The sequence below is a fragment of the Mastigoproctus giganteus genome, chromosome 1 (genome assembly GCF_048544385.1).
Source record: "Mastigoproctus giganteus isolate SK-2022 chromosome 1, ASM4854438v1, whole genome shotgun sequence".
In the NCBI taxonomy this organism is placed as follows: domain Eukaryota; kingdom Metazoa; phylum Arthropoda; class Arachnida; order Uropygi; family Thelyphonidae; genus Mastigoproctus; species Mastigoproctus giganteus.
This window is the reverse complement of record NC_143575.1, coordinates 86,351,238-86,374,162: the sequence shown is the minus strand read 5'-3', so window position 1 is coordinate 86,374,162 and position 22,925 is coordinate 86,351,238. Positions and strand designations below refer to the sequence as shown.

At 36.7% G+C, this 22,925-nt stretch overlaps 1 protein-coding gene across 4 annotated transcripts in view; it reads right to left on the bottom strand.

The window, feature by feature from the left end:
* LOC150090966 (uncharacterized) overlaps nt 1-22,925 on the bottom strand; it is a 308,945-nt gene that overhangs the window by 36,377 nt on the left and 249,643 nt on the right. For all 4 annotated transcript variants that reach the window (XM_090373647.1, XM_090373641.1, XM_090373632.1 and 1 more), the window contains exons 6-7: nt 17,172-17,772; nt 10,431-10,625 (exon numbers count right to left, since the gene is read on the bottom strand). In XM_090373647.1, the coding sequence (XP_090229773.1) occupies nt 10,431-10,625; nt 17,172-17,772 (796 nt within the window). The remainder of the gene's footprint in view (nt 1-10,430; nt 10,626-17,171; nt 17,773-22,925) is intronic.

Sequence of the window (22,925 nt, the reverse complement as noted above, 5' to 3'; positions counted from 1 at the left end):
TGAAATGTGTTTACACTTCCATGAAATCTTGAATCACATAAAAAAATTTATTTTCAGAATCTTCTCTTCATTCCTATTTTTAAAGCTTCGTAACTTGTTACTCCATTCTCACTTGCGCGAATCGTGTTACTTGCAATTTGTGTATGCCGTGTTCTTTGTTATTGATTACTTATCTTTTTACTGTTTTAAATTTTAATTCCCACCCACAAATGTCAGTGAACAGCAATGTCAACTACTTCATCATCATCATCAGCCATTTTCAATCCACTGCAGGATGAAGGCCTCTGCAGCAACTTTCCATTTCCTTCTGTTTTGTGCAATGGCCATCCATTTACTACCCACAAACTCATGAATTTCACTATCCATCTCCGCCTTTGTCTTCCAGGTTTTCTTCTAGCTCCTCTTGGGTACCATTCTGTTATTTTCTTAGTCCATCTGTCATCATGTCTTTGAGCAATGCCCAAGACCATTTTAGTTCTTTAGTTTTGATAAGAATGTCCTTTACTTGAGTTTGCTGCCTAATCCATATGTTTCTCTTCTTATCTAACAGTCTGATTCCCAATATAATTCATTCCATTCTTCGCTGTGTTCCATTCTCAGCTTCTCTTCCATTCTTTTGGTGAGCGCCCAAGTTTCACTTCCATAAGTCATGGTGGGGAGTATACATTGGTTCATTATTTTACGTTTCAGACAACCTAGGATATTGCTCTTCAGTATGTGACTATATTTCCTGAATGCTATCCATCCAAAAGTTATTCTTCGCTTGACTTCCAGCCATTTATCATTATTACAGCTAATAACTTGTCCCAGATAAGTATATGACTCCAACTTTTCAATTACTGCTCCTTCAATCATTATTTCCCTTTCTGTGGCATACTTGTTCATCATTACTTTTGTTTTAGCCATATTCATCTTTAGTCCAAAATCCTTACTAACTGTGCATAACTGATTAAGGTTTTCCTCTAATTCTTTGGGATCGTGGCTTATGACCACAATGTCATCTGCAAATCGTAAATGGTTTAGGTACTCTCCGTTCACATTGACTCCTTTCTGCGACCAGTCTAATCTTCTGAAAGCTTCCTCAAGGGCAGCAGTAAACAGCTTTGGAGATATTGTGTCTCCTTGTCGAACTCCTTTCTCGATTTTAAATTTCCTGCTGTCTTTGTCTAGTCTAATAAAAGAGGTAGCACTCTCATATATTTTCTTCAAAATCATAATACATGGGGTATCTATGCCTTGTCTTTCCAGTGCCTGAAACATTGCCTTATGCTGTATGGAGTCAAATGCCTTTTCATAATTCACAAATGCCAGGCATAATGGTGTTTTATATTCATTTGCTTTCTCCATTAGCTGTGATATTACGTGAAGGTGATCCATAGTTGAGAATCCTGTCCTAAAGCCAGCTTGCTCTTTCGATTGATTGTCATCAAGTATTCTTTCTAATCTGTTAGTAATGACCCTTGTGAACAACTTGTAGATGTGGGATAACAAGCTAATTGGTCTATAATTTCCAATTTCTGATTTATCTCCTTTCTTATGCAGCAAAACTATGATTGCATTATTCAACTGCTTAGGCGTCACACCTTTTCTAATGCACTTTGTGAAGAGCCTTGCCAATTTTTGTGTTATGTCTCTTCCTCCCAATTTTAACAACTCTACAGTAACTTCATCTTCCCCGGGGCTTTCTGATTCTTCATTTTCTTCAATGCATGTTCTACCTCATCAGGAAGAATATCGGGTATGTCGTATGTGTTGCTACTTTGCAATCCCTCGCTCCTTGTATAATTCTCTATAGTAGTCTTCTGCTATTTGAATTATGCCTTCTCTGCTGTTTATAAGTACACCATCGCTATTCTTCAGTTTCAGTATCATTTGTGTTTCTGTATTACTGCTCATGGCTGCTGATTTAAATCCTTTGTTTTCCCTTAAAGCTTGTTCTACTTTTCTTGTGTTAAATCTTCTTATGTCCTCTCTGAGTTTCTTTCTAACGGCTTTGCATAACTCAGTATACTCAATTTTCTCCCTGTCAGTGTTTTTCTTGCTCTTCATTTGTCGTCTTCGGTTCATCATGACAAGTGTTTCTTGACTAATTTTTTCTTCTTTGGATTTCTTTTTACCTATAGGTTTCTTGGGCTTTATCACTTTCAGAAAGTTGTAATATTCTTCGTCGATATCTTGGTCCTGGGCAGTCTGCAGAAGCTCAAACTTGTTCTTAAGTTTCAGTACATACTGCTTTTTCTCCTCTTCTGTTATCTCAAAGACCTTTGTATTATTTACTCGAGTCAATTTTTTCCTTTCCTTTCCTACATCTATATCAAGTGTACATCTTGCCATTCTGTGATCACTTCCAACATTTAACCTTATTCAGGATGGTAACATCATTCACAATATATCTTCTGTTAGTGAGGATGAAGTCGATTTCATTAGTTGTTAATCCATTTGGACTCTTCCATGTCCACTTTCTGTTCACCCTTTTCTTGAAAAAAGTGTTCATTACTGACAGTCCTTGAGATTCTGCAAATTCCACAAGTCTTTCACCTCTTTTATTTCTTTCACCAATTCCAAAATTTCCTATAGTTCCTTTTCTGCGCTGTTTTGCCTTTTTCCAACCTTAGCATTGAAGTCTCCCATAATAATAGTGTAGTGGGTTTTCTGCTCATCTAGAAGACTCTCAATTTCGGTGTACATTTCTTCAACCTCTTCATCATCATGGCTTGATGTTGGTGCATAAATCATTATAATCTTTAGCTTGTACCTCTTAGTCAACTAGTTAGTATGTACATATTACAGTACGTATTAATTATTCTGATTATCACGTATATTCTTCCAATTTTCATGTATCATTTAATTTTTTAATTTGTAAGGTAATAAAGAGTAAATTTGTGCTTAATGTATCTTTAGTTTTATAGCCTGTGGATAATATTCCTCATATTTTCGCTAATTAGAATCTCTGTTTAATAGAATTAAATGTATTTTTAACTTTTTTTTTCGTGAAACTTCAGATAATTGGGCAGCCGCTTAATTGGGCCAAAATGCACTAGTCCCAATGTGTCCCAAATAACCGGAATCGACCGTAATTGAAAAAAAGGGGCTAGAAAAAAGTTAAGTCATGGAAAAGAGCCTTTGAGATATACCATCATTATTTTATTACAAATTGTTACTGTTCCAACTTCCAAACAGCAATATAGTCTGTAAAAAAATTTAATAATATTTATATTTTTTCCAGATGAAATGAAGCATACTTATATGAGTGGAGCACAGAAGAGGAAATGAGCTGAAGAAGAGAAGCAGAAAATAAGCAAACTTCCAAAGTTTGTTTGGTTTAGCCCAGGTGCAACGGCAGCTACTAGTACTACTGCTCCTCTAAATACAGCATTGCCATCTACATCCGATCATCCAGCTCTAGTCATACCATTATCTGGTCCCGATGCTAACATTTCACAAGAAGAAATACACGAATCTGTAATGGCAAAGGAGTGTCCCGAGTCTGTGATTCACGTCACAGATTCTGGACTATGAGACATTAAGAATACTAATACAGTGGATTACTGGATTCGTAGTGGGCTGACATCACATCAGAATCGTAACTGCAACCTTTCAAACTCAAGCCGAGTGTACGATGGAGCCAGAGAAGAGAGAACTCAGACTCAGACAAGGTATTTATCAAAGAATGTATTCAAACGTGAACTGCAGGATGGCAAATGTGTAAAACGTGAAATGGTTACTCTATTCACCATCCCAAGGTTGTTTGTACTGCTTTGCATGTTGCCTATTGTCCAATAAAGAATCTCTCTTTGCTACATCAGGATTTAATGATTGGAAACACAGTAATCTTAATGTAGAACATGAAAATGGCAAAGAGCATCGCAAGTGCATGATGGCATATTCAATTCGGCATAAAGAAACTGGATGTATAGATTTTTTATTAATCAAACATCATCACTCAGAGCAGGAGTACTGGCATAAAGTGTTGACACGTGTGATTTCTGTCATTCGCTTTCTTACCTCCACAGGTTTGGCATTTTGTGGAGAGAATGAAATTATTGGGTCAACAAAAAATGGAAACTTTTTAGGTATTCTAGAGCTGTTGAGTGAATTTGACCCTTTTTGGAAGAGCATCTTAAACTGTGGAAATGCTGGAAAGGGGAACCCATCATATCTATCGGCAAACATTTGTGAGGAATTTATCGATTTAATGGGACATGTTCTTTGCGCCATTTTGGAAGAAATAAAAGAGTCACAGTACTATTCAATAAGTGTTGATTCCACTCCAGACATCTCACACATTGTTCAACTGACATTTACTGTCCCGATGACATGAGCTTGTGGAGCGTTTCCTCAAGTTCACCCCCCCCATCTTTTCTCATAGAGCATAGAATCTAGCAGACACTGTTATAGATTTTGTGAATGAGAACAAAATTCTGCTATCAAACTGCCATGGTCAATCATACGACAATGCCTCAAATATGTCTGGACGCTATACTGGATTGCAAGCACGGATCCGTCAATTGAATGAGTTGGCCATCTATGTTTGGTTTGATTTTTTTTTTTTTTTTTTTTTTTAAAGAGCATTAGCAACTAAGGCTATATTGCTCCGGGGATGTGCGGTGGTCATTCCCTGACCTTTTCGCAACCTCTGTATTTGGTGGTCACGGGCTCGAACCACGGTCTAATCAAGAAGCGTGTGCTACGCACTGCTGCTCCTGCCCACCTGGCTACAGAGGCACTGCCATCTATGTCCCCTGTGCTGTACACAGTCTGAACTTGGTGGGAGTAAAAGCGGCAGAGTGTTGTCTACAGACTGGCTCCTTCTTTGACTTTGTTCATGCAAAGAATAACTTTGATACTGTTGCACATGGAAGACTGCTGCACAAATTGGAGCAGTGTGGCACTGGAGGCAAACTGCTGCTATGGATAAAGGTATGGTTGAGTGGGAGAAGACAGAGAGTGGTAATGGACACTGCTCATCATGGACTAATGTTATTAGTGGAGTCCCTCAGGGTTCAGTGTTGGGTCCATTGTTGTTTTCTGTATTTATAAATGATATTGATGATGGTATATCAGGCTTAATGTCCAAGTTTGCAGACGATACAAAGGTTGGCAGGGTTGTTAATGACACTAGTGACAGTACACTGCTACAACAGGATCTAGAAAAGTTGAGCAGATGGGCTGAGAGGTGGCAAATGAAGTTTAACATTGACAAATGTAAAGTACTACATATGGGAAGCAGTAATCCCAGAGTAATGTATCAACTCTATGGTACCACACTGACAGTGGTGGAGAATGAAAAGGACCTGGGGGTAATTGTACAGGCAGATTGAAGTTTTCTGAGTAGTACAGACGGTCTGCAGGAGTAGCTCATGGTGTCTTGTCAATGATATACAGGAATTTTTCTAGCAGGAATAAGGAAGTGATTATCCCCTTGTATAGTCAGTCCTCGTATAGCACGATAGTTGTGTTCCTAGAAACTCTCATGCAATATAAACAACAGGCCCTATGGGAAAAATAGGGTTAGGTGCCCTATTGACCACCCAAGATTGAACACACATTTGTAACCTAAACATCACTAAACACAATAAATCGTAATAAAATATGTAAGTATTTTATTACGACTATTACGTAATAAAATGTTGCTAATGCTTTTGCTTCTATCGTAAGCAAACTTTTTTTTTGTTTGATTTTCTACCCAAACAGATGACAGCTGTTCCATCTCTTCCAATTCTTTGTGTCTTAATCTAATGGATTTTAATTACACTTTGAGTTGTTCCCGCTATGAAAGTTTATTTTCTCTGCATTCTTTGTAATTCTCGGCGTTGCCTTATTTAGGCCTGTAGCACGTGCAATATCACATGGTCTTTCATTTCGCCAAAGTGTTTCACAATTTCATATTTTTTTTCTCTATCGACAGAGGCGGACTGGCCATAAGCATTATCAGGGAAACCCCGGTGGGCCGGGGACCGGTGTGATTTTGGCCATAAATGCTAGTGTGAGGCCACTTCAAATTTTCCCAGGTAAGAATTTTTAACCCAGTCCACCTCTGTTTGTCGATATTGCTTTTCTTTTTCTCTCTGAATCTGTAGTGTCTTCACCAGGACGCTTCCTTTTCACACCTTAAGTATTTTACTCATTTTTAGGGAATAAAGAACAATTACAAAGGAGGCACGCTTGATTCACATAAACAAAGCTGTGTGTGTGTGTGTGTGCAGCAACTAAATAAACAACACCATAAAGGCAGAGACACACTATTAACACCTCACTAGCTCACATTTTACTAAAGCACATTTCTGGGGGTTACGACCATAAAACAATAAAAACAATTTCCAGTTGCGTTCCTGCTAGTGGAATCTGTTATAAACTGGTAGTAAACTCGATCTAATTGCATTTGCGATAATACTGATAGCTAGAATTTTACGTTATTATGGTGAAATGCGTTTGCCCTTCACTGATACAAAAAACAAATACATTTTCAGAATCTTCTCTTCATTCCTATCGTGTTGCGTTCAGTTGGGGTGACTCCGCGTCAAACTGCCATTTCTTGTAAACACAAAGGCGAATCATGCATAAGCAAATTCGATTTGTGTTATATATGATGTCGTTCCCCTATTTATAAATCGTGTATGATCGAATTCGTGTAGTGTAAACACGGGTTATACGAGGACTGACTGTATAAGGCAATGGTCAGGCCACACCTTGAGTACTGTATACAGATCTGGACGCCTCATTTTAAGAAGGATGTAGAGCTGTTGTAACGAGTACAGAGAAGGGCAACAAGATTAGTGAATGGAACAAAAGGTTGCTCTTACAAAGAAAGGCTTAAGTTTTGCAAATTACAGTGTCTGGAGACTAGGCACCTGCGAGGTTTTTGTTGTTTTGTTTTGTTGGTTTTTAGGAGCATTAGCAACTAAGGCCATATTGCTCCGGGATATGCGGTGGTCATTCCTTGACCTTTCCGCATCCTCCGTATTTGGTGGTGACGGGCTCGAACCCCGGTCTAATCAAGAAGCGTGTGCTACGCACTGCTGCTCCTTCCCACCTGGCTACGGAGGCGCCTTACCTGCGAGGTGATCTGATTGAGGTGTATAAAGCCTTGAATGGTTTGAGCATGTTCAATGCTGATTGGATTCTTCCTCTTGCTCAGAATAATCACCTGAGAGGGCATAAATTCAAATTGAGGAAAGACAGATGTAGGATAGATGTGCGGAAATTTGCCTTTAGCCAGCGGGTGGTTGGTAGGTGGAACAGACTTCCATCCCTTGTCGTGGAAGTTGATAGCCTAAATAAGTTTAAGGCTCAGCTGGACAGGTATTTCGAACGAACAGAGGGGTGAAGTGGAAGTGGTTATTTTTTATTTATTTATTTTTTTTTGGCTGATGCTGCATAAGCTTGCTTTCTTGCATCAAATGCCTCTACTAATGCTAATGCTAAATTCAAATTGAGGAAAGACGGTTGTAGGATAGATGTGCGGAAGTTTGCCTTTAGCCAGCGGGTGGTTGATTGCTGGAACAAACTTCCATCTGTTGTTGTTGTAGAAGTTGATATCTTAAATAGATTCAAGGCAGAACATGACAAACATTTGGAGCAAGTGGATGGGTGAAATAGGGGTGTTTTTTTTTTTTTTTTTTGGCTGATGCTATATAAGTTTGCTTTCTTGCATCATGTGCCTTTGCTAATGCTAAAGATCTTCTAAACAATCTTCCATCTTATGGATTTCCAACTGTAATCAGGTATCCAGTACCTATTTTTTTTTTGCAATTGGGTATCTAAGTTTCTCTCTGACTGCTCTCTGTGGGTGATGGTAGACTGTTTTCTGACTTCTCCACTAATGCTTGTCTTCCCCAAGGATCAGTTCTTTCTCCCACTCTTTTCCTATTGTATATTAATGACCTTCTTCCACTGGCTGGAAATCCTATCCATATTTTTGCATTCCACCTTCCAGTTGAGAAACCTTGCCCTGCACTCAACTTGTCAAATATCCACCACAAATTCCTTAAATGCTGATCTCCGGGGAATTCTTACATTGAGGCAAAAATAACTTGGTTAATTTCAATCCTTCTAAAATTCAATCTTGTCTTATATTTGCAAAAAAGAGTCTGCTGCTCCTATGGTTTTCTTCAGTGACACTTAGATTTCTAGACAAGTTAACATATCACTATTAGGAATTACTCTGGCTTTTAATCTCACTCTTGGCATTACTTTTTTTCTAAACAGTTACTTACTCTGTACAAATCTGAAATCTGCCCTTCCATGGAATATTGTTCTCACTCCTGGGGTGGCACCTCCAAAACCTCACTTAGTCTTTTAGACTCCATTAAAAAGAGGGCCAGTGAGATTAATTAATGACCCATCTCTTTTTTCTGAATTGGCACTTCTCATTTCCTGCTCTCTTCAAAAACCAATCCAAACACATATTACAACCAGTAAGCATCCATTTACTGTCCAACTTCAAACTCACAGAACCAACTTTTCTTCTTCGTCATTTATCCATTCAACTTTCTGTTTTATGAAACAAGCTTCCTTTATATTTCCTGAAAACTACAATCTACAGAAATTTAAGTTTAATATTAATAAGTATTTTGTCTTCTCAACCTTCAACCTACGGATGGTACTAGGTTCCAATACCTTTTGTGCAGAATTCTTAAGAAAATACTGATTTTAAAGTATGTTTATTATATTTTTGCAAGAAGACAGAGAAAACTATGCTGTTGCAAAAAAAGACAGAGGAGCTTGTGTCAGACTATGTTATAATGGCAAGATGGAGGAGTGAAACTGTGTAAAAAAAAAAAAAAAAAAGACCAAACAGATTCTCCATTGTAATTCCAAAGAGTTGGCTGCTATACCATTGATATCAACACTGGTGCCAATATGAATTATAACTCAGGTTGGGCCCTGAAGTGTTAAAATACCACATTAATACTCCAGTGCAATATCCATTAGCTATTTTATAAATGTTGGTTTCTCTGCCTGAAGATGAAAAAATCTGTACCTCTACCAGAGATGAACTGAATCAATCAGAGTTGAAAATGACTTGATAGGTTCTTCATGTCATTAATGGGATTTGAAGCATTCCTTTCCAAATGGGTGGGAAGTGACCAAATAACATAGCAAAATGAGAATTTTTGTAGGATTAGCCAGTTGTGTTCATATCACAAAGCAACACTAGGCATTCTCATTCAGTGATTGCGCCTTCATAGCCAGGTGGGAAGGAGCAGCAGTGCGTAGCACACGCTTCTTGATTAGACCGGGGTTCGAGCCCGTCACCACCAAATACGGAGGATGCGGAAAGGTCAGGAAATGACCACCACATATTCCCGGAGCCATATGGCCTTAGTTTTGCTAATGCTCCTAAAAACTAAATAACAAACATAACAAACAACATTCAGTGATTTTTTTTTTTTTTTTTTTTTTTTTAAGGAGCATTAGCAACTATGGCCATATTGCTCCGGGAATATGCGGTAGCCATTCCCTGACCTTCCCGCATCCTTCGTATTTGGTGGTGACAGGTTCGAACCCCGGTCTAATCAAGAAGCATGTGCTATGCACTGCTGCTCCTTCCCACCTGGCTACGGAGGCGCCTTCAGTGATTCACAATCAACTTCAAACTCAGAGAACCAACTTTTCTTCTTCCTCATTTATTCCTTCAACTTCTGTTTTCTGAAACACATCTACAGAAATTCAAATCTATGTCAACAAGTATCTTCTTTCATCCTCTCAACCTCCAACCTTTGTCCATCCAACTGCTATCTGAAAAAGAATTTGGGCACTGTTTCATTAATAAATGTAGCACATTTTAATGGGCATATAGAGTTGCACCCCTATAAAAAGTAATAGGAGTTTTCTGGAATCAAAAAAGATTAAGAAATTAAGAGAAATAAACATACAGGAAGGAAAAACAATAAGAGAAGCACCACCACTACTGAGCAAGTATATTGCTGCCTTATCATACCCAGTGGGTAAACATTCTGTCAGCAAAACATACCTTTCAGGCAAACATACAACAAGGCAGTTCCTGTTAGGTAATGTGACTCACAGGAAATTGACTTGATTCCAGTTTAAAAAGTTAAACTTTCGTAGAATCATATGTGGAATATTTTCTTTTTACACTTCTCTATGGCCTGAAGGAGCAGAAGAGCTCCCAATTTCACTGCTGCCAATATACCAGCTCACGTTAACAATAGGCTATGCATTTCATTGGCAGTGTATGTACTCAATCTAACAAAGTGTATGTCCTTGTACTTTTCCCCAAGATAACAGCTAATCCTTTGGCACTAATTAAACCAAAAATTTATTAATTTTTTTTTCTATGCTTCAATATTTACCATTACAGTTAAGTAGTAACTTTTAAACTACTGTCATTACAAATAAGATATGACATGTGTCATAATTTTAGGTTCTTTAAATAGTTTCATTGTTCTCTTTAACTAGCCACCTACCTAAGTCAGAGAGGTAGACTGCTTCCCCAGTTTCAGTGTCCAATGACAGAAATGACTGGAATTGAGCTTTTTCGGGACCAAAAGTTTGGGACTTGAATTTAAACTGCTCTTCATCATTATATATTTGTTTGTTTTGAGGTAAAGACTGCAATGATTTTTGGCTAATACATTCTTCTGGAAGTTTGATGCTATTTTCTATAACAAAAACAACAGATTTAAATTAGAAACAGTAATTATAATAACATTGAAAAAATAAATAAGTAAAATAAATTAAATAATAGATTACAGACACCCCAACAAAATTTGTGATAACAAAGGACAATTAGACTGACAGTAGTGGCGATGAACACATAGATGACTGTGCACAAGCGCCTCCGTAGACAGGTGGGAAGGAGCAGCAGTGCGTAGCACACGCTTCTTGATTAGACCGGGGTTCGAGCCCGTCACCACCAAATACGGAGGATGCGGAAAGGTCAAGGAATGACCACCGCATATCCCGGAGCAATATGGCCTTAGTTGCTAATGCTCCTAAAAAAAAAAAACCAACCAAACCGACTGTGCACAAAATATAACATGAGTAACAATCAAGTGGTTAATTTTTTATTTTTTTTCATAAACTAAAAAGAAAAAATTCAAGGTATTCCAGCAGTCAGAGGTAAAAAAATTAAAAATCAATTATGGAAGAACTATTAGTTGCAGAGGAATGTGGCTTTATAGTGACAATCTACAAGTTATGGGTTTATATATATATATATATATATATATATATAGAATCAAAACTTTATTTCATTTCAAATATTACCAGAAGGTGTCACCTTCTGGGGAGACATGTGATTCCTAATAAATTTACAGCAATAACTGTACATTGTGTCCACCACACTCTAGTATTCAGCATGAGTGTGGTATTGTTTCTCTCTTAGCTAAAAATAACATATCCATTGGAACTTCTGTACCATCTCAAATATGGCATCTAATGATGGCAGTAACATTGGATTATGTCAGTATATGTGAGACTTGAAGTAGTCCCAAAAAAAAAAAAAAAAAAACCACGTGCTGGTGTTATGTCTATAAATCTAGAGCCATTCACATAGACATTGTCCACCAATGTTTTACTAGGCATGGTAAACATTTGTATGATGGTTGTCTGTTATCCAAATGCGATAGTTGTGGGCAAATACCCTCTCCCAGTTTGTGAAAAATGTCCTAAACACAATGAACAACCAGTTCTCATTCTGCCCAGTCAGTGGCATAGCCAGTGTAGGGTCAGCAGGTACATTGTACCCCCTGATGCCAAAATCTGGTATTGTGGCACTTTTTTAGAAAACAGTGCTAGGATCTTTTTTCTGAATGTACCTGCTGACAAAAAATCCTGGCTACATCACTGTGCCCAGTATTCCCAAGGCTCACTTAATGAATGCCTCTTGTTTTTGATAAAGCAGTTGTTGCATATACTGCATTTTATAAGAGCATTAGTGTAATGTGTTCCTTAGTGCTTTGCCAAAAGATGGGATGCCAGATTGAAGTAAAACCGAAGAAGCACTGGTTATTCTAACCATTAATAAAGCAGCTTATTCATCAATGTCCTTTTCAATAGAGGGCAACCTTCGGTGAATTTTGATGGTCTCTTTTTTTCTTTTATCTTTTTTTATTTATTTATTTTTTTAAAATATTAACAAAAAAAGGCTTTTGCATTGGTAATAATTATCATATCACTGTCTTGCATATCCCAATACCCCTGAGTAATTAAATAATTGAAATAACAAACCACATTAGTATAAAATTAAAATAGTACTTTAATATTACTGTATAATTTAAAAGCTATGAAACTATATTAAAATCAATAAAAAAAAAACAAATGGCATTTAAATCTGGTGCTTAGCTTACCAAAGCTTTCTTCATCAGCAGATAACCTTCATATTTTGACAAAAAATATATAGCCCACAGGACTACACGGCACAAATACCACAGTGGCAACACATACTCTCATTATAAACCTACGGTATCACTGGAAGTTTCTCTACTCGAAATGGTTGCCAACCAATGTCCCGCCTATTCAAATACTGATTACATATGCCATGTTCAATAATGGTTCATACCATACCCGCTTTTTTGTTACCACATTAAGATTTTTGAGCCACTTCCAATCACAAAACTAATGTGTGCTGTCAACATTTATAATATCCTCAGGATGCACTCAGTGTCCTTCCTCTCACACATGCACAGCAATGGCTAATGCAGAAAACATGTTTAGTATATGTTCCGTATATATTGAAATTTGAAGTTGATGTGAGTGATGTGTAAATAATGAAACATACACTTCCTTTTATAAATACAGAAGATAGCATTTAGTTAACCATGACATGTTCAAGAGCTGAAAGGAAGGCACATGGAAGTGTCTGCTCTGAGCTTTCTTGGAGGCTGCCTCAACAAGACATCAATAGTTGCTACTGGTCACAAAATATCTTGGTAGCTCACTGGTAGATTACATTGATAAATGCTTTGAATAAATTACCAATAAATTACTTCAGGAAAAGAAACAAACCCTTAAATTTAACAACAATGAATACGCAAATAAAATTCCAAAGGCCAGAAATGCAAATATAAAATATTAACTTGTACATTCTTCTGGAAGTTTGATGCTATTTTCTATAACAAAAACAACAGATTTAAATTATAAACAGTAATTATAATAACATTGAAAAAATAAATAAGTAAAATAAATTAAATAACAGATTAAAGACACCCCAACAAAATTTGTGATAACAAAAGACAATTAGACTGACAGTAATGGCGATGAACACATAGACGACTGTCATTTTTTCCATAACATTTTTGCCAACATCAACTGCTGAAATGATTCAGTTATATGATAATTGAATAAGTACACAGGGATTAAAAGCACCTATAGCATATTAAGAGAGTGTTTGCCATGAAGTAGTAGTGATTAGTAGCCATGAAGTAGCATTTATGTAGTAGCACTACTTCTTAAGGAAAAATAAGCATACAGGAGAACCAGGTAATCTATCAATATGAAATTTGGGGGAAAAATCACTAAGAACATTCTGAATAAGTCCTAATATTCTGAAACAGACTGGAGTCACTATTAATATATAGATGAGAACTACAGAATCAGAATTTAGCCTAAAACATTCCCAAAGACCAACAGAACAGATTCTGAATATTTGGTGTTGATCTGACTTTTCATTTACAGTGATGCAAGAATATACAAAACACACTTTTCTTAATATGTATTGTATAGATTATACTGTGTAAGAGCATACACATTAAACAATAAATTCCTAAATAAAAACATGAAAAACAAAGAATAATTATAACAAGAAGCATGGCATAGCATAAATACAATTATCTGGCATATATGGGAATTAGTAAGTGCTAGTCAGATGAACATTACATGCCTACACTATAACAGGATGTTCATCGAATTGGCATTACTCTTATGAGTTCTCATTCTGTATATTGAAATGCCAGTGTGAAGTTAAATTCCTTGGTCACACTAAGGTATATACTATACTCATGCTTACAAGTTAGTGCAAATGCATCAGATCTGCTTGCAGCTAACTACTAAATAGTTATAAGATTGGCATCATTATGTATATCTCATATTGTAAATACCTTCACAATGAGTTGCCTTGATATTGCACTACCTTGAATAAGTAACTCTTCACCATAGGAAAAGACTATTGTTACTTATTCTCAGCAGATACCACAACCCAGACGTTGACTGGCTCCTCTTCGGTGGGTGTGCAGGCACCCTGGTGTTGAAATGGAAAAAACTGGAAAGCACAAATATCCTTTTTTAATATATGAATTTTAATGCATGCCAGTTTCATGAGCATTCTGGATGGATGAATGCCACGATAGTTGGGCTTCTACTATACTTTCTTGCTTCGTGCCTAGCTTAAGGCTTACAAAAAATTTGTTAAAAAAAACAGCTTTATAAAAGTTTTCATACAATATAATTCAGTGTAACAGCAAAATGCACAGAGCTCCCAAATGTTTCAAAACAAAAATTTAGGGGGGAAAAGGGACCAAATATGGGAGGAATTATTTTTCACATCCCAAACAGATAACTTAACTGGCCTTACCGAAGGCCAGTTAAGCAGAATAATTTCAATTTTCTTAGTGTTGTATCAAAAAAGATGACGATTGACAACAATTAATGTGAAAATTGAATTCAGACTGGATTAAGTATGGCCACAACTTTCAATGTTTCATTAATTAATACAGTGGACAGTGCAAATTGTGATCACTTCAAGACACAGCTTAAGTGATAAAAATAACTAAAGAAACAAGGATGCAGTTTTTCAGCATTTTATTGATGCACAGTGGAAATATGTACATAAAAGGTGGAAGTGGACAGAGAGTGCAAGCAATATAAAATACTTTAATTTGACTCTACGCTATTTTTTCAAGAAAGCCATCAAAGATGAACCCGTCATAAACACTTCTGGAAATCCATAAAACTGTTAAAAACAAATGCAGAAAATATTAAAATCAAGAATCTAAAAAAGGATTAACAGCCACATAACCCTTTTTGGATTCTTGATTTTAATATTTTCTGCATTTGTTTTTAATGGTTTATATGGATTTCCAGAAGTGTTTATGACGAGTTCATCTTTATTGATGGGTTTCTTGAAAAAATAGCGTAGAGTCAAATTAAAGTATTTTATATTGCTTGATCTCTCGCTCTCTCTCTCTCTCTCTCTCTCTCTCTCTCTCTCTCTCTCTCTCTCTCTCTCTCTGTGTGTGTGTGTGTGTGCCCACTTCCACCTTTTATGTACATATTTCCACTCTGCATCAATACAGGTAGAAGTACAGACACAGTACATTTTTTCCATGGAGTAATGACCCAGGAAACTATACAGAATGTGTAAAGAAACTGCAGTAACTAGACCTGCAACATGTTGGAGTTCAGGGAAAAATCTGGGTGTTACATAGTCACTTCCACTGCATATACGTAAATCATAATTAGGCAAAAAAGTAAACAATGTTTTTTCTATCAATATACATTAATCAGTCCATGTAATATTATCTATGTAATCATGAATAATATTATCCATGATTACAATAAGCAGCTTACACTGTATAATAATACAAAGTAGTTTAGTTACATACATAAAAAGGAACACAAATAATTCATTCCTTACAAGTCTGACTTTTGTTTTTTAGAAGTTGTTAGTAATCACTATCTTTCCTTTTATGCACCTCAGTAGCCGGTTTCTTTTCATTGGTTTCTCCAGTGGCTTTCATAACTCCTGTTATAAATTGTGTCAAAATCCTTCATCCACAATGTTTTTTTTTTAAATATATAATCTGTTATTAGACTCATCCAAAAGTTAACTAGCTTATGCACACAAATGAACTTCTTTCCTTGCATTTTTAGCTTAATTTCATGACCTGTAATTCTGTCTTCTATTTTTTTAACACCCTTTTTACACTTCAGCTGTCTTCATTTCCTCCAATTCTATTGCTTTACTAACTCCTTTCTTTACCTTTTCAAAATAGTTGTTATATCCTTTGTAAGCAGGCAGTTCAAAAACTTGGTGATTGCCTAGTAATTGGTACAAGTTATGGCTCGTTCACATATTGCTTGGGAATATCACTACTAATAGTCTTGGATTTAAATTTCTAACTTTAATTGCAGGCATTGTCATCAGTCATAACTCCTAGAAGAAGCAAAATTCTGTTCTACACATGCACACTACCGGTAAAATTTAGTAAAATATGATGACAGAAGTTTAAAATTTGTTTCTTATGAAAGATTTTAAAAAATTCCTTAAGTACTATTAAATATGGTGGACTACTAAATATGGTGCTGTTTCAACAATTTATTATCTTGTGAACTTCTCTGATTGTATTAATAGGTCATCCTTGACCTATCGGGCACCTCCGTAGCCAGGTGGGAAGGAGCAGCAGTGCGCAGCACACGCTTCTTGATTAGACCGGGGTTCGAGCCCGTCACCACCAAATACGAAGGATGCGGAAAGGTCAGGGACTGACCACCGCATATCCCGGAGCAATATGGCCTTAGTTGCTAATGCTCCTAAAAATCAAACAAAAACAACAACAACTTGACCTATTAATACAATCTTGACCTAATAAACAGGGGGGAAAATTTTTTTTTTTTTTTTTTTTTATGTTCAAAATCTTAATGAATCTTGAAATGAGAAGATACAATATCAATATACAATATTGTATGTTAGTAAAAATTTGGGATTCAGGTCATCTACTAAACAAAAAGCCATTCAAAAATCCTAAAACAACTTTTGGACCACTCAATGGTCTATACAGCCACACCCAGATAAAGAGAACTGAAATCTCACTAACTGCTACACACAAATGCTCAACTTAAAACAATTGTTAGGGGGAAGACATATTAAAGAGACAGAGAAGAATGTTCCTCATCATTAGAGTAAAATGCTGTACAGCCACTAAGTTTTCCACTGCTGAAATAAAATAAGTACAGATGAGAATTTCTATACTCTAATTACTACAATGCAAAAGAGGGTATTTATAACAGTAACTTAAATGACAATTAGTAAAATATAATGACAGAAGTTTAAAATTTGTTTCTTATGAGAGATTTAAAAAAAAAATTTTAAGTACTATATCTTAAAATAAGGACATAAAAGACCTATGTGTAAAAATAAGTACCATCTGGGAACCCTGAATGCATAACACATGGATAAAAGTAGCTGATTAACTTAAATTCTTGCCTACCATTTGTTAAAATTCTGTCTTTCACATATGGACCATTTTCTGTCTCTGTTTTTGAGCATACGTTTTGGTGAATTTCAGTCACAGGTGGCAGAATATGGGTGACAGACACTATAGCCTTTGTGTCATTACTGCATGGAGGAGGAGGTGCCCGCCGTTTTTTTGTGATAACTGTGTTTGAAGTGATACTAATCAGCGTTGGCTTATCCTTAGAATCATTTGACTCTTGTGCATTACACTTTATGTCCTTCAGCTCTGATGTTGGTCTGTAGACTGGGCTTTCCACACTGCTACTGCTTCCACTACCACTAGAGGTTTCTGGTGACATACTTTCTGGTGAATCACTAAAAACAGAGGGTTCGTGGTAGCCACTTGAGTCTGAACTATGACGCGAGTGAGAAACTGTTTCACTGTCATCTGTTACATTTAGAGGTAGACAGTTTCCATTTTGAACACTCTGATTATTTTTAACAGGAGGTGGTGGAGGTGCTGGTCGCTTCTTTGCTACCAGCCTGGTTATAGGAACACAATGATTACCAGAACCATCACTCCTTGATGGAGATACACCACGGTCATTTAAATCCTCACTAGATCCTCCAGAGCTCTGTAGAAAGAAATGTTCTTAAATACTTGCAAAATAAATATCTTTAAATATCTTATTTTAAAAATACAACTACTTGCAATATAAAAGATATTATGTTATCTAAATGATTTCTAGAGAAGATTAAATATCTCTGTATAGTAACTGCATACTGTATGACAAATCTGAAAAGAATAAATTTTACTAAAAGTCCAACAAAGTTATGAATCTATAGATGGCTATATAAAATTCATTAGATTGCTATTGCTGAAACGGTATTGACTTTTTATTGTCTTAAGATACCATCCCTCCTCCTCTTCGTGAATGATGGAATTACTAAGAAAAATACAGATTAATATTTGAAATTATAAGTTATAATTGTTGTTAGTATAAGACTTAACAATGCAAGGGCTGCCAAGGACTCAAGGACAAATTTTGTTTGTCTATAGTTCATTTTAAAAAGTGTTGAAAAAGTTACACTATATAACCAAAAGTACTGATTATATAGTGTAATTTAGACACCCCTCCATAATATTGTGTATTGGCTCACACATACTAATATAAATCTTGTAGGTCTGCCCATGTGGTAGCAGGACATTAAAAGCTAGCATGTATCATGGCTTACAGACATTCAATTTGGGGTAATAACCAGATGTCACATCGGTAAGATGTCATATCAGTAACCTTTCTGTGCACAAAATCATGACATGTCTGAACCTCTCAAAATCCACTGTGGCAGATGATATTCAAAGATGGAATATCTACAAGTAATTCCTCAACAAAATAAACAGTCTGGAAGGACATTCAAATTCATGGAATATGTCTGATACCATAAAGTGGATAGCTCCTGCTTCATTTTGTTTGCAGACAACATCACAGTGCAGGTCCAAGAAGCCACCAATAACATCCTGTGGCTTCTTGTCAACCATCCATCCATAGGGAACTATTAGTTCCCCTGGGTTGCTGACCACATAAGGGGACATAAACTTAAAAAAGATGCATGCAGGATAGATATGTGAAAGTGTTTTCACCCACACAGTAACTGACTGTTGGAAGAAACTTCCATCTGATGTTTTGAAAGTGGGTTGTTTGAATTTAAGGAAGCATTAGACAAATTATTAGAGGGGATAGAAAGATGATGTGGCTAGTTTATTTATTCATTTTGGTTGATGCTGTATAAGCTTGGTTCCTTGCCTAATTTGCATTAATAATGCTAAACACTCTCCAGATTAGTGGCAAATGACAAAAACACCAATTTTCACAGAGGACTATTTTGTTGAAAGCCAAAATGCCACAGCTTTAAATCGGGTAAAACATTGTCACATTTATGCCCAACTATTATGAGGGTAATTCAAAAAATAAGTTACACTTGACCATTGTAGCCCAAGAGACATTTATTAAGGTATGTAACATTATGCAATAGAAAGCACATATCTTGCACTACTTTTCCACATGGTTACCAAGTTGGTATAAACACTTCTCGGAATGTGTGACTAAACGTTCGATTCCCTGATGATAGAAATCCATCCTTGGTCATTCAGCCACCGTCGAACTGCTGTTTGCACCTGCTCATCGTTTGCAAATCGTTGTCCACCTAGATGTTCTTTCAGCATGCTGAAGATATGATAGTCACAAGGCAAAAGATCGGGACTGTACGGCTGATGATGCCATACCTCCCATCCAAAACTTTGGAGCAAGTGTCGTGTTTTGCATGAATTGTGTGGCATAGCATTGTCCTGAATGAGGACAACACCTTTACTTAACTTTCCAGGCCTCTTGTTTTTCATGGCTGTTCGCAAAGACCATAATGTTTAGCAGTATGAGACAGCATTAATTGTTGTGCCTTTTACCATAAATTCTGTGTAAACAACTCCTTCACAGTCGAAAAACACAGTGGCCATGACCTTTCCTGCTGATGGTGCAACTTTGAATTTCTTCCACATAGGCAACGTTGTGTGTCTCCATTCCATATATGCTCTCTTTGTTTCTGGGGCGAAATGGTGAACCCACATTTCATTGCCAGTGATGATGCAGCCTAAGAAGTCATGGCCTTCCACAGAATAGCATTGAAGGCTAGAGAAGACAAAAAACGTTGACCTTTGTGTTCATCTGTCAGTGAACGAGGAACCCATCATGCACACAAATTGCGATACACAAGATGTTCACGAATGATGGAATGAACACTGCCTATCGAAATATCCAACTCGTTTGCCATTTCTGCGGCTGAAAGTCTTAGATTATTGCGAATCATTTCGTCAACCTGCATCACATTGTCTGCAGTGGTAGACATTTATGGCCTTCCTTTTTGATCAGCATCCTTTAAATCTGTGCGACCACTTTCAAACTGCTGGCACCACTTCACTATGGCTGGACGCGACATTACATTTTCCCCATACACCGCCGTTATTTCACGATAAATCTCTGAACAATTCAAACATTCCGCCCACAAAAGTGATACTGTTCTGCGTACTTCGAATTTGGAGTAACACTCTAGCTGATCTGCCATTATGAACACTTGATCCTACACAACTATTACCACTAAGTCAACGAAACTCACCTACCAGAGGGCATATGAACTCCATTCCAAGCAGGTGCCACATTTGTTGCACAATTATACCAAGAGATAGTGGCAGGTGTAACTTATTTTTTGAATGCCCCTCGTAAAACAGACCTTGAATAACAGGCTTATAATTAGTATAAGGTACTTGAGTGTTGTGAGAGTGCAGTATGGGTTGTTTAACAGAAAGGTTTGCACTTTCATTTGTTGGCATGCAAGACTATGATAAAAACATTATATACAACTATAGGTATGTTAGATGTATACAATTGTATAAATTGTATGTAAAGTTGGTAACTTTTTAAAATAAATTTTTACAGAAAAAGTAGACCATCTTTCATAAACATGTTTACCTGTCATGGCACTAACTAGTGAATTTATATATATTACAGTAATTATTGATATATATTGATATTTTTTCCCTTTATTCTCCAAGATAATGGGGGAAAAAAGATAAAAAAAGAAAGAAAAATATAATATACAGTAATCTTTACAGAGACCATCTTTTTAATATCCCAGTATGTTAGAACAACAAAGTGGTAGGTCCCATTCATTCTGAAAAAGTGCAGATAGCATTCAATGAATCTGTTCTTCATGTAAAGAAATAATAGAAATAGCAATTGCAAATGACAGCCCAGATTAACCTGCAAAAATTATATCGATTATATTAGAAGGGAAAGTGAGAACAGTAGTTATGCAATGAATATTGAATTTTTATATATATATATATATATATACAGATTATTCTTCCAGCATTCTCCCTTATAGATTCATTAGTAGCCAGTTATTTCACTAAATACAGTCAAGCTATTGAACCCAGTTTAATATCTCCACTTAAATTTAAATATTAAAATATTTAGAATTATGTCAGCATGGCTCTGTCTCTGGTATTGTCTTCCATTTTAATTTGCAACCAATTATTTTTTCAACTTGAGAAATATCACCATAAAAAAAAATCTGTAAAGAATACATGCTGGTATACAAAAGGCACTGAATGCTTGCTCGTGTATAATTTTCCCATAGAATTTTGGTTTTGGCTTCACTTTTTCCTTGCTCTATATTGCTGTGCATTGGAAGTAAGGTAGTCTGACTAAGTTCTCTGAGCAGTGCAGACAGGCTACTATGACAGCTCATTGGGTTCTGTTAACGATAAACAACAGGAATTTTGCCAGTAGGGTGAAAGAGGTGATTATCTCATTGTATAAGGCTGCACCTTGAGCATTCCGTATACAACAATGGAAGCCTCATTTTAAGAAAGATGTGGATCTCTATATTTCTTGGTAACCTGACATACACAGTGCACCAAATAAATAACAAGACTGCATGCATTCTGCATTTAGTATTAATGTAAGAAGCCAAAATAGTACATGATTAGATCTGCTAACGTGTGCTCTTTTAAATGAGCGCAAGTTGAAACTTGTGTGGTCAGTGGTTAGTTATTTAGGATGGGAAGAGTAATAGTAGTTTTGTGCATGTCATCAGAAAATTGAAAATGGAGCAAACAGCAGTTATCAAATTTTATTGTAAATTGAGAAAAAGTGCTACAGAAAATTTTGACGATTTAAAAAAAGTTTATGCTGATGAATGTTTGTCTCGGCCAATGGTGTTTAAATGGATTTCTCATTTTTGTAAAGGACATGAGTCATTAGAGGATGGCCCTGACCTAGCTGACCAATCTCTGTTCGAACACCGGAGATTAGCATTAGCATTAGTAGAGGCATATGATGCAAGAAAGCAAGTTTATTCAGCATCAGCCAAAAAAAAAAACACACCACTCCCATTTCACCCCTCCGTTCGTTCGAAATACCTGTCCAGTTGAGCCTTAAATTTGTTTAGGCTATCAACTTCAACAACAAATGATGGAAGTCGGTTCCACCAACCAACCACCCGCTGGCCAAAGGCAAATTTCCGCACATCTATCCAACATCCGTCCTTCCTCAATTTGAATTTATGCCCTCTGAGGTGATTATTCTGAGCAAGAGGAAGAATCCCATTAGCATTGAGCATGCTCAAACCATTCAAAGCCTTATACACCTCTATCAGATCACCTCGCCGGTGCCTAGTCTCCAGACTCTGTAATTTGCAAAACTTAAGCCTTTCTTCATAAGAGCAACCCTTTGTTCCATCAACTAATCTTGTTGCCCTTCTCTGTACCCGTTCCAGCAGCTCTACATCCTTCTTGAAATGAGGCCTCCAGACATGTATACAGTACTCAAGATGTGGCCTAACCATTGCCTTATACAAGGGGATAATCACCTCCTTATCCCTGCTAGAAAAATTCCTGTATATCATTGACACAACACCATGAGCTACTCTTGCAGCTCGTCTGCACTGCTCAGAGAACTTCATATCAGCCTGCACAATTACCCCCTGGTCCTTTTCATTCTCCACCACTGTCAGTGTAGTACTGCAGAGTTCATACGTTGCTCTGGGGTTACTGTTTCCCATATGTAGTACTTTACATTTGTCAATGTTAAACTTCATTTGCCACCTCTCAGCCCATCTGTTCAACCTTTCCAGATCCTGTTGCAGCAGCATAGCGTCAGTGGTGTCCTTAACAACCCTGCCAACCTTTGTATCATCTGCAAATTTGGACATTAAACTTGATATCCCATCATCA